General features: G+C 36.2%; 1 protein-coding gene and 1 long non-coding RNA gene across 2 annotated transcripts in view; one reads left to right on the forward strand and one right to left on the reverse strand.

Moving 5' to 3' along the window:
• Positions 1 to 14,445, forward strand: part of LOC149776126 (uncharacterized) — a 613,155-nt gene extending 598,710 nt beyond the window's left edge. Inside the window, exons 14-18 of the mRNA XM_089942586.1 lie at positions 2,794 to 2,916; positions 6,808 to 6,879; positions 10,029 to 10,109; positions 11,749 to 11,842; positions 12,638 to 14,445. Coding sequence (XP_089798712.1) covers positions 2,794 to 2,916; positions 6,808 to 6,879; positions 10,029 to 10,109; positions 11,749 to 11,842; positions 12,638 to 12,663 — 396 coding nt within the window. The 3' untranslated portion in view covers positions 12,664 to 14,445. The remainder of the gene's footprint in view (positions 1 to 2,793; positions 2,917 to 6,807; positions 6,880 to 10,028; positions 10,110 to 11,748; positions 11,843 to 12,637) is intronic.
• A 3,056-nt stretch (positions 14,446 to 17,501) lies between these two features.
• Positions 17,502 to 18,268, reverse strand: LOC149776127 (uncharacterized). The gene is made up of 3 exons (XR_016416214.1): positions 18,133 to 18,268; positions 17,989 to 18,018; positions 17,502 to 17,872 (listed from the first exon to the last, which is right to left on the reverse strand). It is a non-coding gene; the product is annotated as an uncharacterized LOC149776127 (long non-coding RNA).
• Positions 18,269 to 18,715: the final 447 nt, after the last annotated feature.

An 18,715-nucleotide genomic window follows, 5' to 3' on the forward strand; every position in this document is an offset into this window, starting at 1 on the left:
AACAAATTTTCCTCAAAAGTCAGGAAATAAAAATATGCTTAATAAATCTTTATTATCTCATTCATACAAAATAGAGTAAGGATTAGCAACGTTACTATACTCTTGGTACTATATGTGTGGTTGGAAATATATTTGCTTTGATTTCATAGGCAGTCACAATGGCAGTGCTTGGCAACATATGTGTAGTTTGTAACAGACACACTTTCATTTCTTAGGCATCTCCAAAGTCGGTGCTTGACACCCACCAGATAAACAGCTTCAGACTGTTTGACCTATTACTAATGCAAATATCATGTTTGTTAAAACATCAAGGGTTTCAGTCTGAGAGAAATGTCAAACAGTTCTAAAAGGAATGTTTTTTAGCAGGGACTTAATTTCAGTCTGTTTTGCAATCACTACAGTTATGTGAGCATTTTGTTTGTTTGCTTCCACAGAATCAATGATAAGTGTTACTTACATAGTTGTGAAACATTTTTCTTTGACAAATTAAGTGGAGATAATTTAGTTCACAAGCCTTGGGCAATCAGATAAGTATTCATATCACGCCATGTAAATCTGTATTACCAAGTATTACTACACCCATCAGTGAATGCTAGGTCACTGTGACCTTTATATTTCATGGATTTCAGTCTGGAAATACTACCCTTGGGGGTTTTCTTGTTAGAAAAAAAATTGACCAATGGCATCATAGTTTTTTTTAGGTGATGGGTAAAAAACTAAGCACTATCGCCAAATCATAATTCCCAATTACCAATTTTTACAAAAGACAGGAATCTTTGCCCCACTGCCTACTATAAAAATTCTAAAGTGCAAGAGAGGTAGAAACAGGCAGAAAGACCTCTGTCCCACTACCAGTCAGCCCACTATACATATTTTAAAAAGAGAAATTATCTGTCTTTCTCTGTCACTGCCGAGTAGATGAAAATTTTATTTGAAAATTATTAATACTCATGATGAATCAATATGCTTTTGAATCATTGACTCTGGCAATAAAGCTTGCTGGGTCCAGTCAATATTTCCAGGGCTGGACAAATGGCAATAAAGCTAGCTGGGTCCAGTCAATATTTCCAGGGCTGGACAAATGGCAGAATGTGATAATTTACACCAGTATTTACATCGATTTAAATAAATTTTATTTATGTGTGTGTGTGTCTGACTGTTTGTCTGTCTTTAGAGACCTACATGAACTGCCATAACATCATTCAGTTGCAGTTCAAGCTGATCAAGCATATCCATAAACAAGATGTTTTATTTGTGTATAACGTGCAGCCAACTACAAGCATTGTAGGCCCAGACCATAAACAAGATAATGTTTTATTTGTGTATAACATGCAGCTGACTACAAACGGTGTAGGCCCAGACCATAAACAAGATAATGTTTTATTTGTGTATAACATGCAGCCGACTACAAACGGTGTAGGTCCAGACCATAAACAAGATAATGTTTTATTTGTGTATAACATGCAGCCAACTACAAGCATTGTAGGCCCAGACCATAAACAAGATAATGTTTTATTTGTGTATAACATGCAGCTGACTACAAACGGTGTAGGCCCAGACCATAAACAAGATAATGTTTTATTTGTGTATAACATGCAGCCGACTACAAACGGTGTAGGTCCAGACCATAAACAAGATAATGTTTTATTTGTGTATAACATGCAGCCACCTACAAACGGTGTAGGCCCAGACCATAAACAAGATAATGTTTTATTTGTGTATAACATGCAGCCACCTACAAACAGTATAGGCCCAGATCTTTTGTCACATTAGATCAGGGTCTGTGTTGCTTTTTCCATGCATAACTATAAGCAGAAAACATAGACTTGGATCTTCAATTGACACATTTTATTTGTGGCACCAGATCTGGGGCTGTGGTCTTCAGTTTAGTGCCTATTTATGTAAATACCATAACGTTTGATAATAATGAACCATTAATCATACATACTGCAAACATCATGAACCCAGATCTGCCATCATATAACGTGCCATCAGACCAGGGTATGTTTTATTTGTTTTACTGGTTACTCCTAACAAACTGCATAGACACAGATCTGCCTGTGGATGATGTTTTGGCAGATCTGCCATCATATAATGTGCCAGCAGACCAGGATATGTTTTATTTGTTTTAATGGTTACTCCTAACAAACTGCATAGACATAGATCTGCCTGTGGATGATGTTTTGGCAGATCTGGGCTTGCAGTTTGTTTTGGATTCAGCTTGTTCACAGTATATATGGTATGTGTAGGTCCTACGTTGTGATCAATTATCTTAACATTGTTGAAATATTACGCAGGTAACATCCATATTGAAATGCATTTTGTTGCTGTCTTGAGCAAACTGTTTGCTTTCAGCATCTGATTTCACTTCAAAATTTCATCAATTTACATTGCATTTTTCCCATTACATTTCCCTTGATACTGTAAAAGCAGAAATAGTGAAAGGGATGACTTTTCCTGATCTAGATCTTGATGGACAATTTCATATGGATATAGTCTAGAGATGGGGATGGGGGTGTCACTACAGTCTGCCGTAATACTTTCGGGGAGAATTAATTTTGTGGATATTATTTCCCCATGATGAAAATAAAATCACCAGGAATGTTTTACATCTTACTGCCAAAATTGAAACTGTTGACCAAAATGTAAGCATGTCACATTCACAGATGTCAGAAATATGAATTTATTTGCTTCGGAAAATTATGGAAACATATCTTAGGTCTGCTTTGAATAAAATCTGGAAAAGATTTGGCAACAGTTTACTGTAATTAAATTTTTTTATTTTATTTCCAGGCTAGCCAGGATACTCCAATCATCCAAGCTCTGAATCTTTTTGTGGAACACCGTATCTCTGCACTGCCAGTACTCGATGGCCAGGGCAAAGTCGTAGACATCTATGCCAAGTTCGATGTTATTGTATGTATTTACCATCCAGATGTTTTTGCCATTCAGAAGAACCATAAAGCATACCGTGATATAAGCAGTGTCGCATTATACTGGGGTGCATTGTAAGGAGAAATATAATTCAACAGGTATCATGGGATCAATGACTAAACCCATGTTATATCAGCGACTTTGTTATAGCAGGCATTTTATAGTTGGCAACCACTGTTTTGTTTTTTTAATTATCCAATGTAGTTGAGATAAATTTTTTATTTTTTATTAAACTCTACTGATCACAGACCAGAAGAGCTGGAATGACTTGTCTGCAATGCAGTGTTCACACCTCCTTTAGCATAATTTTGCTACTCCTTCTAAACTACTTGGAGGATTGCCTTCAAACTTTTCACATGCATTTATCCCAAGCACCTAAATGACATCCAGTATGGCCAGCACAGCAGCAGTCTTCAAAATCTTAACATTCCTAATGATGGTCATATCAACAGGAGGCTTTTACTAAAGGACTTATTTTGATGTATATTGTTTCTAGATGAAAATGGTGATGATCTGACATCATTATTTCCACCACAGCAGCCATATTTAAAATCTTATTGCTACTCGTCTTGAATGGAAAATCTTGTGGGCACGAGGTTTTCACCAAAAGACATTATGTCTACATGGTCCTGTATGAAACGATGGCTTGACATCCAGTATGGCCATCATAGTGGCCATATTGAAAATCTTGTTATCATGACTCCTAAATGGAAGTCATTTTGACATGAGGTTTTCACTTATACTGTCCAGTTTTTTTTCTAAAGGAAAATTGTGCCGATATTGCAAATGACAACCACAATAGCTAATTTCCAAATTTTTTTTGCTCTATAATATTAGAGACACCAAACTGTAATTTAAAAGCAGGGTAGTACCTGGAAAAATTCTGGACAGTAGAGTGCAAGACACTTTGAGGGACTCGTGTTTTTGTGGTCCTTTTAAAATTTGTGCTCCTTGTTGTGTATAGATGTACGAGGTTTATTTACATACAATTTGGTCTTGAAGTTTTCAGCATGATTGCAAATGTTGAAAAAAATTCATCAAACCATGAAAAGAAATGATTATTGATATCTTAGCTCTGATCAAAATTTCATTATTTAAATGTCACATTCATGGTCAGTTGTTGGACATGTAGGAGTCGTGCTAATTTCTCAAATATTGTGCTGAAAAATTAACCATGTTTACAAAAGCCAATCACATTTGCAACTCTTGTCTGTGTTCATTAAATCCTGTCTATATTTAGAAGGGAAAAAAATGCTGCTTTTTTTCTTCAGATGGAGAGGGTCAGGATGTATTTGCCCAATACAATTTCCAGTTTTAAAATAGATGCTGCACAATTAGTGCCTGTCAACTCTGCCTTTAAATTTGTCATAAGTAAAATATTATATTGATCTCACCAGAAAAAGTAAACTTTCCAGTAACATTCTTTTGAATGGGGCATTTTTCTTTTCAAGTAAACTCTGGTAATTGGCTTCGAATCTATAATGGAGAATTTCTAAATATTTGAAATTAAATTTGTTATGTAACAAATACTACCCTGTGACCCGCTTGATCTTGTCCCACTATTGAAGCTCTGCAGTGGACCTTCATTATAATGTTGTTGAAAGAAGTCGTAAAGGTTTACCATGATATACACCTTGTACTGCGGTACATTATATGGAACAGTATAATTGTATCCACGACAGTGTTCATAGACCACATGAGACATAGGATCTTCATATTGAGTGACCCCGTACCAATCTAAAAGGATCATTCACACCCTGTTAATAATTGGATCGGTCATTGATTCTGTTTTGTAATACATAACTGATGTCACCATGGTGATTTTTATCATTACAAATATTTTCATCTTTTTACCTGTACATTACCACAAACAACTCACTATCATTTGAAGTAGAAGAATTGAAGAAGACAAAACCATTGGCATGCATGACCAACTGCATAACCCCTGGCATACTTGACTGGCCTCATAACCATTGCCATATTTTGACTGGCCTCATAACCATTAGCATACTTGACCTTCCTCATAGCCATTGGCATACTTGACCTTCCTCATAACCATTGGCATACTTGACTTTCCTCATAACCATTGGCATACTTGACCTTCCTCATAACCATTAGCATACTTGACTGACCTCATAACCATTGGCATACTTGACCTTCCTCATAACCATTGGCATACTTGACCTTCCTCATAACCATTGGCATACTTGACCTTCCTCATAACCATTGGCATACTTGACCTTCCTCATAACCATTGGCATACTTGACTGGCCTCATAACCATTGGCATACTTGACCTTCCTCATAACCATTGCCATACTTGACCTTCCTCCATAACCATTGGCATACTTGACCTTCCTCATAACCGTTGGCATACTTGACCTTCCTCCATAACCATTGGCATACTTGACTGACCTCATAACCATTAGCATACTTGACCTTCCTCATAACCATTAGCATACTTGACTTTCCTCATAACCATTGGCATACTTGACCTTCCTCATAACCATTGGCATACTTGACTTTCCTCATAACCATTGGCATACTTGACCTTCCTCATAACCATTAGCATACTTGACTGGCCTCATAACCATTGGCATACTTGACTTTCCTCATAACCATTGGCATACTTGACCTTCCTCATAACCATTGGCATACTTGACCTTCCTCATAACCATTAACATACTTGACTTTCCTCATAACCATTGGCATACTTGACTTTCCTCATAACCATTAGCATACTTGACTTTCCTCATAACCATTGGCATACTTGACTTTCCTCATAACCATTGGCATACTTGACCTTCCTCATAACCATTGGCATACTTGACCTTCCTCATAACCATTAGCATACTTGACCTTCATCATAACCATTGGCATACTTGACCTTCCTCATAACCATTAGCATACTTGACCTTCATCATAACCATTGGCATACTTGACTTTCCTCATAACCATTGGCATACTTGACCTTCCTCATAACCATTAGCATACTTGACTGGCCTCATAACCATTGGCATACTTGACTTTCCTCATAACCATTGGCATACTTGACCTTCCTCATAACCATTAGCATACTTGACTTTCCTCATAACCATTAGCATACTTGACTTTCCTCATAACCATTGGCATACTTGACTTTCCTCATAACCATTGGCATACTTGACTTTCCTCATAACCATTGGCATACTTGACCTTCCTCATAACCATTGGCATACTTGACCTTCCTCATAACCATTGGCATACTTGACTTTCCTCATAACCATTAGCATACTTGACCTTCATCATAACCATTGGCATACTTGACCTTCCTCATAACCATTGGCATACTTGACTTTCCTCATAACCATTAGCATACTTGACCTTCATCATAACCATTGTCATACTTGACTGACCTCATAACCATTGCCCTACTTAACTGACCTCTCAACCATTGCCATATTTGACTGACCTCATAGCTTGACCAGTTTGAAATGGACATACAAATTATGATGCATGATAGTAACATGTATATAATGTATATTAACCTATTGCTTGTTTGGACCTATAGTTCATTAGATCTAAAATGTCTATAATATCATTTATTAGGCATGCAAATCCATGTAATACTACTATCGAGTCCAACTGTAAACTGCACAGACCCAGATATGCCATTTCATAATGCATCAAAAAATCTGGGCCTATGCAGTTTGTTAGGAGTAAAAACTAGAACAATTGACATAGACCCTGATCTGCTTGTACATTATGCAGTGACAAATCGGGGTCTCTGTTTTATTTTGCAGTTGGACTTGACTTAGAGAATAGAGATGGTAACTGTAAATTCATTGTCTCCATGTTTTAGTAGAGAATGCATGCTTAACATTTTACATTTCAGAATCTTGCAGCGGAGAAAACTTACAATGACCTGGACGTCACCCTTATGCAGGCTCTGCAGCACAGATGTCAGGTAATCATAGAAAATCGGATATTTAAATTTTATATGGCTTGAGGCAATGATTTTAATCTCCTCTGTTAATCATTATCACACATGCTACATTTAGAAACAAGGGAAGTAACTTAAGTCCAATGCAGTACTTAATTAAAATGAAAAAACGTGTGGAGTTTACTTTAGAATCAACCAAATTTTATTATTGTGTATTCAAAAGTATAACCAGTATATTTCAAGCTTTGGCATTTTTCAGTAACTTTTAGCCGGTTAAACTTTCTATATGAAAGTTGAACATGTTGTGTACTTGTTTATGACCATGCTGAAATTCCTTTTATGTTTCTGTTGTCGTGGATCAGATGGCATGGACAGTGGACTCTATTCAGCCCCAGGTGGGATCAACTATCAACATACACCTTCCCACTGTTCCAGCTGCTACTTTAAGTTCTGAGAAACGTAATTCCACTGCTCATATCATTCTTGTTGCCACATGGCCTCAACTGTCGTGGTTCAGCATTCTTCTAAACCTGTTGATTAATAAACCATGGTATCTTCCTCACAGGAGAGATCCTCTGTTGCAGCACCAAGGATCCCTCTTCCACAACAATCCAGAGTTCTCCACCTGGCTCATCTCAAGCAACCTCTCAACCATAACAAAATTTTGTGTTAGGGTTGCATCATTCAGGCAAGAGATGATCTTGTGTAACAGATTGATCCTATTGGCCCCTCTGTAACTTACTGATTTCCTTTTGTTCCTGTTTGAGAACAAAATATGCTGAGTATCCACTGTCAAGGCCTTTAGAGTTGCCATTTCCAATGCACTTTAATTCTCTCAGACCACATTAATTGGTTTGGATTTGCACCACAACTATTTTATTATTAAGTATTTTGAGCTACAGAGACCTACCTATCTTCTCTTTGGCCCAGATGGAATCTTTTGTTTTGTGGTATATAACCAAAAGTCTTTACGAACTACTGAGTGAGCCCTCCTTGCAAGACATCTCACTCCAGAAAGTTTTTAATTGCTTTAGCATCTTTGAGAAGATGCATTGAGATTCATGCCTTGTATGTTGACACTGGTTGTCTCCAATTTAATGGAAAAGATCCTTTGTTTCTCTCCTGTGGTAACGGGGGATTTTTTTAGAGACATGAGGTTCAAGCCATTGCTGCCTCATGAGCCAACCATAATCACTTCTTGTCATGAAGGCAGCATTTTGGCATTCCCATGCTAACATTTCCATTACCTCCACTGGTTAGCACAACAAAACACAGGCATTTTGTTCTCTGGAACCTATTATTGCATCACAGCTTGAGGCCCAGAGAGACACCATTCTATAACATGGACCTCTCCCTCAAATGTAAGTACATTCCATATGATAATTTGTAATGAGAGAATCACCTTAGTGATAAATTCAGCTATACAATATTGACAGGTTAGTTGTTGCTGCAATTAAAATGTATTATTTTTTTTTATGAGGGTGCAAAACTAAGAACTAATTTTAATTATATAATACTGTCACTTTTGTCGAATGCCATCCAATCACCCAGCTCTGATATCCTGGCATAATTATCATGTGTCAAAAAAATTCCCATTCTGTGCAAGTCCCAGGCAGATGCACAAGTGGATTGCATCATACTAACAATTCTGCAATCCTTTTCACGTCAATCAGATGGTGATTTATTGGCAAAATAAAGTTAAAAGCTTTGCAATAGCAATGAGAAAGTACTGGTTCATTCAAATTATTTTTACCCCTCTTAAAAACATTTCACTGCAGAAGTTACATAGGCTATAACTTTCTGATAGCATTTGTTGTTGTTACGATCTTTGGCATGCAGATGTTACGATCTTTGGCATGCAAAGTCAAGCATATAAAAATGCACTCTGTGCAGTGTAGAATTTTTATTTAACTGTTCAGATAAACTTGCCAAATAAGAATTAGGATACCTATTTCATCAATATACCTCTGGCCATTCCAGAGTAAGTAGATGTGGGTTTATGTCAATTGGAAATCCTGATTACTTCTTCAGAAAAGCATGTACTAGAGGGGTTATGTAGTTGATTGCCCTTTCTTCTCATTTGTTTATGCATAAACTTTTCTAAAGAGTGAGATTATAGTCAAGCATGGCTAATTGGAAAATTACTGATTTCTTTTTCAACTTAAAGAGTCAGCAATGGAGCGAGTGTAAAAAGTGAATGCCAGAATGAGAAAGTGATGGGTGATGCGAAGTTTCTTACCAAATGGAGGACATTAACTCGAAAATTATGTTAGGTTAGAAGAACTGCCAAAGAAGTAAACAAAATATTAAGTTTCAGAAATCTTGGCTATTACAGTAAAAATGGTTATGAAAGAGCAGTTGGGAGGTTTGGGTTTTTATTTTTGCGTAATTATAAAAGTGGTTGGGAAATAACCCTTTTTTGTAAAAAATCGGATGTTTGAATGTTGACTCTTACAGACGAGCCTGGTCATCAGATCACATGCATTTTTTAAGCAGAGAAATGCACAAGAAAATGTCTGTGAATTGTTTTAAAATTCTACAAATAAAGAATGGTTTCTCAACTTGCTGAAGCCATCTAATCAGACCATGAAAAAGATTTTCTCATACACAGATATGGAACATGATAGGATCAGAAACAATCACAAATTTGTGCTTGTGAAACTAGATGGGGTATGTTATGAGGATTCTGACTTCAGTAGAGCCTTAACAGAGCAAAGTGGAAAAAGAGAGAGTCAGATATTTAACTGTTTGGTAAATAATGAATATTGGCAACTAACATGTCTCATTATCTCTCCTGCTATCACATCCCTTCTACTCCAACCTTGTTTTGGTGAAAAGGGATAAAAAATTCCCCCATTAGATGAAATCCTAGCAGCAGCTTGTTCTCACCATGAGCAACACTGTTTTACATTTAGCTCCATTCTTTTGAAACTTCTTCCCGTTTATGTTAATAAGTACTAATCACAACTTGAAAAAATGTAGGTCACAGTGTTCAGTAACTTGTGGTGTAGGAATGTGACTGATATAATGGTTATGTTTTAGGGATCAAGCATTTGATACAATTATTGTTGAGAAGCGAAAACTATTGGTAACAAAAAATATTATAATTTAGAATATTTTGATCAGAGAGAGAAAATTGCAATGATTTTTTACACCAGAAACTTTATTTGCAGGCCAATTGGTATGAGGGTGTTGTGAAGGCGATTGTCACCGACTCTTTGAAGACAGTGCTAGACAAAATAGTCAGAGCAGAGGTAGACGAGGAATTTTTTATCTATATTATCTCTCTCGCTCTCGCCATCTGTCACTCTGTCAAGGCTTTTGGTTTTTAGCTCTACTGAAAATGGTGCCAGTTGTATGTCTAGTATGGCTGCCATGAAGACTGTCTTAAAAATTGTCAATGCTCCCCTAAATGGATAATGATTGTGACATGGGGTTTTACACCAAAAGACTTATAATATTGTCAGCTTTGTCCGAAATGAAAATGGTGCCAAGCTGGCATCAAATACGTGTCCCACTGCAACTGGTTTTAAAATCTTGTTATTGCTGTAAAATGTCGGAGATGTTTCAACACTCTGCAGTTAAATGAAAGAAAATGGTAAATTAAACTAGTATATACTTCAAAATAGTACATATAAATATCGTTTAGATTAGACACCAGCTAGCATAACCTATATTTCCAAAAAAATTCCATTAGGAACACACTTAAGACTGTCAGTGACGTATCTGGTCCTGACACCTGCTGTACGGCTACTGGTTTGAAAGTTTCACAGGGCATTAAAATCGTTCCATGCCAGGCAAAGAACAGTTGAAGCATATCTTTCCAGACAAAAAAAAACATACAGATAGCTTGAAGCAATATCTCTGCTACCATATATACTCGCGTATAAGCCCGTTAGCGTATACGTCACCCCACCCCCCCAAACTAAACAGGTATAAACACTAAAAAGTACATGACCCACGTATAAGCTGACCCACAACTCCAAGACATCTCGAGATGCACGAGGTAAGTTCTAAATGTGTTTATTTAAGCACTTACATTTAGCAAAAATTACATGTATACTTAAATAATTTATTTAATTTTCAGTTTTCTTATTGTTCCTGCATAAGTTAGATTTGTGTATAGTCTGATAAAACGGTGACAAGAATTTAGCAATCATGAGTTGCTGTAACACTATCTCTCCCTTTTGACTCGATTATATTTTGTTTATGCATTATTGCATTGGACATTTTATATCAGTGCACCGGTAATTACTTTATTATTTGCTTTGAAATTGTAAATACCCAACTCTTTAAAATGTAATCCCAGTATGACAACAGAACGAACGTCAATACAGTTCTATTCAACACTTGCACTTATGCTACTGTTCGTATTTATATAATGGTGCCACCACATGTACATTGTAGATTTTTTGATTGCGCACTGAATTAAGCACTTTCCATGGAGTCGAATCATGGGCACCATTTCTAAACTTTAATGATATTTCCAAAATATAATATTGAAGTTTCAGAAATAATGCTTTGAAAATTTTGCTAATACCACAAAAGATTAGTTGTAGTTTGCTTTGATGTAAGCGACCTTACACCGTACCTGTCAACTTTCATGCCAGGAAGGGAAAAAAACTCCTGATTTTGGGAGTCGCTCCACGCCTACCTCCTGATTTCATATCTTCTGATTTTTGCAGAGAACTCCCAATTATTACATTTATGTCTTCGATTTTCATTTCTTCTAAACAAGAATAGTCCTACATATTCTGTTGTATCACCTGTGAATTAATGTTGTGACAAAATAATTACTTTACTAGAAAAAATTCACTTCTTCACAAAATAGAATGTTAAGTTTAAACAGTATGCAGAAATTTTTTTCTTAATAAATTTGTAATTTCCTTCCAGGTTCATAGATTGGTTGTAGTGAGTGAGGAAGGCCATGTGGAGGGAGTTGTCTCTCTTTCTGACTTGCTGTCATTCCTGGTGCTACAGCCAATGGGTGAGTCCAACATACTGCCTATATTTCACCCACCTTTCCACCCTTTGTACCTTGCTATTACCAGGGGTCATAACAAGAAATTCATTATATAGTCTAGCTGCTATGACAGCATACATACAGTGTCAAAACAATTTTTTTAAAAGGTCATCAAAGATATTTTTAAGGTGTTGTCAAAAGTTATTTTTAAAATGTAGCAGTAATTTAAATTAAGTTCTTTTAAACTTTGAACACCATCCCAGGCACCCAAAGGTAGGGAGACAAACTTGTTATCCCACTTGCACATGGCTACAGTGTGGACCAGTAATATGCCAAGTTTGAACAACATCTTCACAGTAAATTAGAATTATGGTCAGACAGGCATGTGGACAGAAGAGGGTACGACTTTCACATGTACCATATATATACTCAATTATAAGGAGAGTCAAAATACAATCAGCAAAGATCCAGATCTGCCATAGCATACTGTGCCTGTAGAGCAGTGTGTTTGTTCTATGATTACTCCAAACAAACTGCTTTGTGCAACTGCAGATCTGACTCTGTGCACTTTTCAGTTGTACTTGTCTTAAAAGCGAATATAGGTGTACATATCCATAATATTTTAACAGATGTACAAAATCACTCTGCTCAAGGCATCAGTTTGCTGTATTCTTGTTCTTATTAACCAGGTTTTATTGTGTATGCACAAAAACATCATTAATTTTGAAAGTGAGAATTATTTGTCTTCGGTCCAAATAACTATTGCTTTGTATTGCTGAGTATAAATTTGACATTTCATCTGTTTTATGACTTTTGCAGGAGTTTTTACCCCCAAGAAGTCTTGACCTCTGAGAAGGAGAGAAAAGACATGGTTCTACGTACGTCAATATCAAGCAATCAAAACAATCCTGGCAACTGCTCACAGCTCACCAAGAATAAAGGGAAACTGATTGGCTATTTTCTGCAGATCTCAAGACTGCAAATTCAAGATTCTTACTGATAGGAAATGTGTATTTCAGTATTTAGAGAAAATGCATGTGTTATTACCTGTTGCTATATCCATTCATCTATAACATAGACCACATTGACCCAGATCTCATTATATATTGTGTCAAGAGATCAGGGTCAACACTGCTAATGATTTCAAACAGAATTGACCCTAATCTTTTTGAAAAATGATGTAATGACATATCTGTGCTTGTCATTTTATGCCTGTTTTACAAGGGTCAGTGCATTCTGATGGCCTTCGTTTTTATTGGCCAGTATATCATTGATAATTACAGTAAAAATAACTATCTTAATGTTTTGAATAATTCTCCTGTTTCAGTTACATTCATGGCCTCTTGTGCCATTTTCTAATTTTTCTGCTTGTCATCCTTTTTACAAAAGAAAACAACATGAAGCTTCAAAATAATATGGGTGACCAAGTGTCTGATCAGGAAATTTTGTGTTATGCCCCTTTATTTTCAGGGGTGTGGGAAGGGCTAGCTTTGTTCCGACTAGGAAAATGGTACACTTTCATCATTATTTTGTATTATACCCCTTTATTTTCAGGGGTGTGGGAAGGGCTAGCTTTGTTCCGACTAGGAAAATGGTACACTTTCATCATTATTTTGTGTTATACCCCTTTATTTTCAGGGGTGTCGGAAGGGCTGGCTTTGTTCCAACTAGGAAAATGGTACACTTTGATCATTATTTTGTGTTATACCCCTTTATTTTCAGGGGTGTGGGAAGGGCTGGCTTTGTTCCGACTGGGAAAATGGTACACTTTCATCATTATTTTGTGTTATAGCCCTTTATTTTCAGGGGTGTGGGAAGGGCTGGCTTTGTTCCAACTAGGAAAATGGTACACTTTCATCATTATTTTGTTAGCTATGGTTATGGCCAAGTAATGAAGCAAAACGGCAGACAAGAAATGGTACTTGTTAAGAGCATGAAACCATGTCAGAATTCATTTTAGGTCTGTGAGTTGTCCAATTTACATGAAGCATGCAAAAATATTAATTAGTTGATAAAATCCTTATTTAATGTTGACCTGAAATTATTCAAATTATGTATTAAAATTTTTGATTGTTACTCCCATTGACCTTCGGTTTGGAACTCTTGTGCATAAAAGTTGTGAATAGTTGCTATGGTAATTTAGAGTTTTAAGAAATATTGTGGCAGGCAAGCCAGAATGTTGTATTTAAAAGAAAATTGGGGGTGGGGTGGCAAATAGAGACTGATTACCAAGATATTGTTTCTGTTTTTTTAAGTGACTTATTTACATTATGGATATAAAAATACAAAGCATCTCCATATTTTGAATGCAATTCATTTTCATTGATTGCAAATCATGGAGGTTTGACATCAGTATTTTTAGCAAATTACATCCAGTGAATTGGATTTGTCTTTTGATTAAGATTTCTCATTAGTTCCTATCATCATTGTATTCCCAAAAAAATCTTGAAACATTTAATTTGGCACACATCATATGTCACATGATGGGAAGTAATGAAATGGACAAGAGGTTGTGACAATGCACAGAATTACTAGTTAGTTAAATCATTATATCACAGTCTTTCATTGCATTTGTTAAGTTCAGTTCAGTTAATTTTTTCATAAGAATAGAAGATTGTTCAAATTGATTTCTGTTGTTAAATGTTCATTTTTATATGCAAATCATGACATTTTTCTGTAATTTGTTGATTTTCGTAAGTGTGTAATGGAAATGATAGTAAAATTATTTGTTGCTTCCCTTCCCATAGGCGAATCTTCAGATAACTTTCAATCTCATTTGTAAGCATGTCTTATTTGTAGTTGGTGGATAATTCATTCAAATCATGTCCAGATTGGTTGCTCTGGTTTTCTCTGGCAAGGCGTGTTACTACCATTATCTTGGCACTATATAGTATGTACTGTTAAACGGCCATTAAGTATGTACTGTTAAACGGCCATTAAGTATGTACTGTTAAACAGCCATTAAGTATGTACTGTTAAACAGCCATTAAGTATGTACTGTTAAACGGCCATTAAGTATGTACTGTTAAACGGCCATTAAGTATGTACTGTTAAACGGCCATTAAGTATGTACTGTTAAACGGCCATTAAGTATGTACTGTTAAACGGCCATTAAGTATTAAACAGCCATTAAGTATGTACTGTTAAACGGCCATTAAGTATGTACTGTTAAACAGCCATTAAGTATGTACTGTTAAACGGCCATTAAGTATGTACTGTTAAACGGCCATTAAGTATTAAACAGCCATTAAGTATGTACTGTTAAACGGCCATTAAGTATGTACTGTTAAACAGCCATTAAGTATGTACTGTTAAACAGCCATTAAGTAATTATTTAACGTCAAAGTATAAGAGGTATTGGTTAACAGCATTTTAAAGTCGGGGTTTAACATAGGATATTTTTTAAATGCTGTTTCAGCTTGAATTTAAGTGACTTTCATCAGTTTGAATTTAAGTGACACTTTTCTCAGGGAGAGGATGGTTTGTTCATGATACCAGCTTAGTGTTAAAGTTGTTCCAGTTTTTACTTTAATTACATCGCTTTGTTAATAATGAATGAAAGTTGCATATAAGATTCATGTGTGCTAACCAATAATAAAGCAGGGTATACTCTTTGATGTGGTGGTAACCAAAATTTAATCAAAAACATGTTTTAAACAAATGTTTAAAGATGATTCTCTGCCAGTTATACCTAAGTGATTTACTGCTGTTCATTCCTTTATAGCAACTGAAATTGGACATGAAAGCCTTGTAAGAGCATCTTCAAACTAAGTCCAATGTTCTGCCATCTTAAGCCCATTTCATATATCTTAGAGTCTCAGTACTAATCCTAAGTAATTTTACATTTGAAGCATTAGGATTAATTTGGACAGGGAGGGGAAACGACTCTTTAATTTACCATCATGTCCTCCAGGTAAAATATACTGATTATGAGAATGAAATATTTCTCCTTCAAGAAGTTTGTACTGTGACACAATATGTCGTTGTTGGTGCCTACTAGATATTTCTGTTGTATAATTTAATATGCGGCAAGTTGTTTTGTCTCTCTTTAAAGGGAACAGTACTACAGCAGTCATAATTTTGAAGTTTGTAAGTAGTGACTATTAGCGTAAACCAACAATACAAGCACCATCTTGGGAGGAAAATGTCCATGGTTTTCATCCTTTTGTTTACTGACAATATTAGTGCACACCTTCATATAAAGTGTGCATCTGTAAACATTTAAAATAAGCATGCCAGATTCATACATGAAGATAGTTTTAAATTTTAATCAGAGGAGCTTCAGACTTGCCAACCCTAACAATTTGCCTTTAAAACTTTCTGAAATGATTAAATTACAAATTTATGAAATAATGACAAAAGAGAAACACAGATACAGTTGTTGCAGTAAAATCCAGATGTTGGCTTGGACAGGTTTGGTCATTCTGCAAGTTTTCATATTAGGATCATTGGAGTTGGTCAGGGAATTGGACACTTTACAGGTGTAGAACAAAGCAAGGACAACATCAGTTTTAGAAATATAGCAGGAAGCCATAACAATAGGGTTTGGATCTGCAGTTTCTGAAATGACTGGATTCAGTTGAGGTCTAAGTTTACAGTTTGAATTTTGAATGTTGCCTTCACTGAATCAGATCACACTTCAGAACTTTCAAAATGTGTTTTCAAATTCAGTGACGGCAGCTTATATTTCATTACATGTTCCAAAAAGTCATCTAACTTAGGAAAAAATGTCAACTGCATCTCTGCAAAGGTTAGGGTTGGCAGGCCTGGAGCTTTTGGATTGTCATATACATACACTTGTACAAATGAGCAGCTTATATTTTATGTACAATTCAGCTAAACCCCTGAGAGAAAAAAATGGGTACGTGGATTATAAAAAGAGACCAAAGTGCAACTTATGCCCATTTCCAAGTCTGAGACAACTTTCCAACTTGTGTCTTGGAAATTAAATTATGCAACAAAGGCATACCTTAGATAGAATGATGCAACAAAGGCATACCTTAGATAGAATGATGCTACAAAGGCATACCTTAGGTGGAATGATGCTACAAAGGCATACCTTAGATGGAATGATGCTACAAAGGCATACCTTAGATAGAATGATGCTACAAAGGCCTTAAATGGAATGATGCAACAAAGGCATACCTTAAATATAATGATGCAACAAAGGCCTACCTTAGATAGAATGATGCTACAAAGGCACACCTTAGATGGAATGATGCTACAAAGGCATACCTTAGATGGAATGATGCTACAAAGGCATACCTTAGATAGAATGATGCAACAAAGGCATACCTTAGATAGAATGATGCTACAAAGGCATACCTTAGGTGGAATGATGCTACAAAGGCATACCTTAGATGGAATGATGCTACAAAGGCCTTAAATGGAATGATGCAACAAAGGCATACCTTAAATATAATGATGCAACAAAGGCATACCTTAGATGGAATGATGCTACAAAGGCATACCTTAGATAGAATGATGCTACAAAGGCATACCTTAGATAGAATGATGCAACAAAGGCATATCTTAGATAGAATGATGCTACAAAGGCCTTAAATGGAATGATGCAACAAAGGCATACCTTAGATGGAATGATGCTACAAAGGCATACCTTAGATGGAATGATGCTACAAAGGCATACCTTAGATAGAATGATGCAACAAAGGCATATCTTAGATAGAATGATGCTACAAAGGCATATCTTAGATAGAATGATGCTACAAAGGCCTTAAATGGAATGATGCAACAAAGGCATACCTTAAATATAATGATGCAACAAAGGCCTACCTTAGATAGAATGATGCTACAAAGGCACACCTTAGATGGAATGATGCTACAAAGGCATACCTTAGAATGATGCTACAAAGGCATACCTTAGAATGATGCAACAAAGGCATACCTTAGATGGAATGATGCAACAAAGGCATACCTCCTAAGGTGGAATGATGCTACAAAGGCATACCATCGATAGAATGATGCTACAAAGGCATATCTTAGATAGAATGATGCTACAAAGGCCTTAAATGGAATGATGCAACAAAGGCATACCTTAGAATGATGCAACAAAGGCATACCTTAGATAGAATGATGCTACAAAGGCATACCTTAGATAGAATGATGCTACAAAGGCATACCATCGATAGACTGATACTACGAAGGCATACCTTAGATGGAATGATGCAACAAAGGCATACCTTAGATAGAATGATGCTACAAAGGCATACCATCGATAGAATGATACTACGAAGGCATACCTTAGATGGAATGATGCGACAAAGGCATATCTTAGATAGAATGATGCAACATACCTTAGATAGAGTGATGCTACAAAGGCATACCTTACCTTTTGGTTGAATACTTTATGGTTAAATGAGGTCCCAGAACATAAGAACCATCTTTATCATTTGCAAAAATCTGTTAATAACACTCATCCAAGATGGGGTTTATTTTGCACAACCAGATTGCCATTCTTGGACACAAAGGAAATTCACAGTAGCTTACCTTGGCAATAGAGGTGGTGGCATTATTGGAAGTGTATCTAGAAATGTTCAGGGCCATTCAGAGTGGGCAGGTTATATGTTCAGGGCTCTTCAAAGTGGGCAGTTTGTATGTTCAGGGCCATTCAAAGTGGGAAGGTGAAATATTCAGGGCCATTCAAAGTGGGCAGGTTGTATGTGCATGGCCATTCATAGTCGGCCAGTAGTGTTCTGGGCCATTCAGAATGCCTATGGCACCATACAGACTCCTGTCCATTTTAAATTGTGCTATTGCCAAAACAAGTAAAAGAGCACACTCTGTACAGCCACATCTGTACTAAACTTTCACATTGTTCAGAGATTTAGAGGTTTTACCTTAGAAACGGGTTCGCATTCTCAAAGTAGGAAATTTTCT

Source organism: Sinohyriopsis cumingii, chromosome 18, assembly GCF_028554795.1.
Source record: "Sinohyriopsis cumingii isolate HCF-2022 chromosome 18, ASM2855479v2, whole genome shotgun sequence".
NCBI lineage: Eukaryota > Metazoa > Mollusca > Bivalvia > Unionida > Unionidae > Sinohyriopsis > Sinohyriopsis cumingii.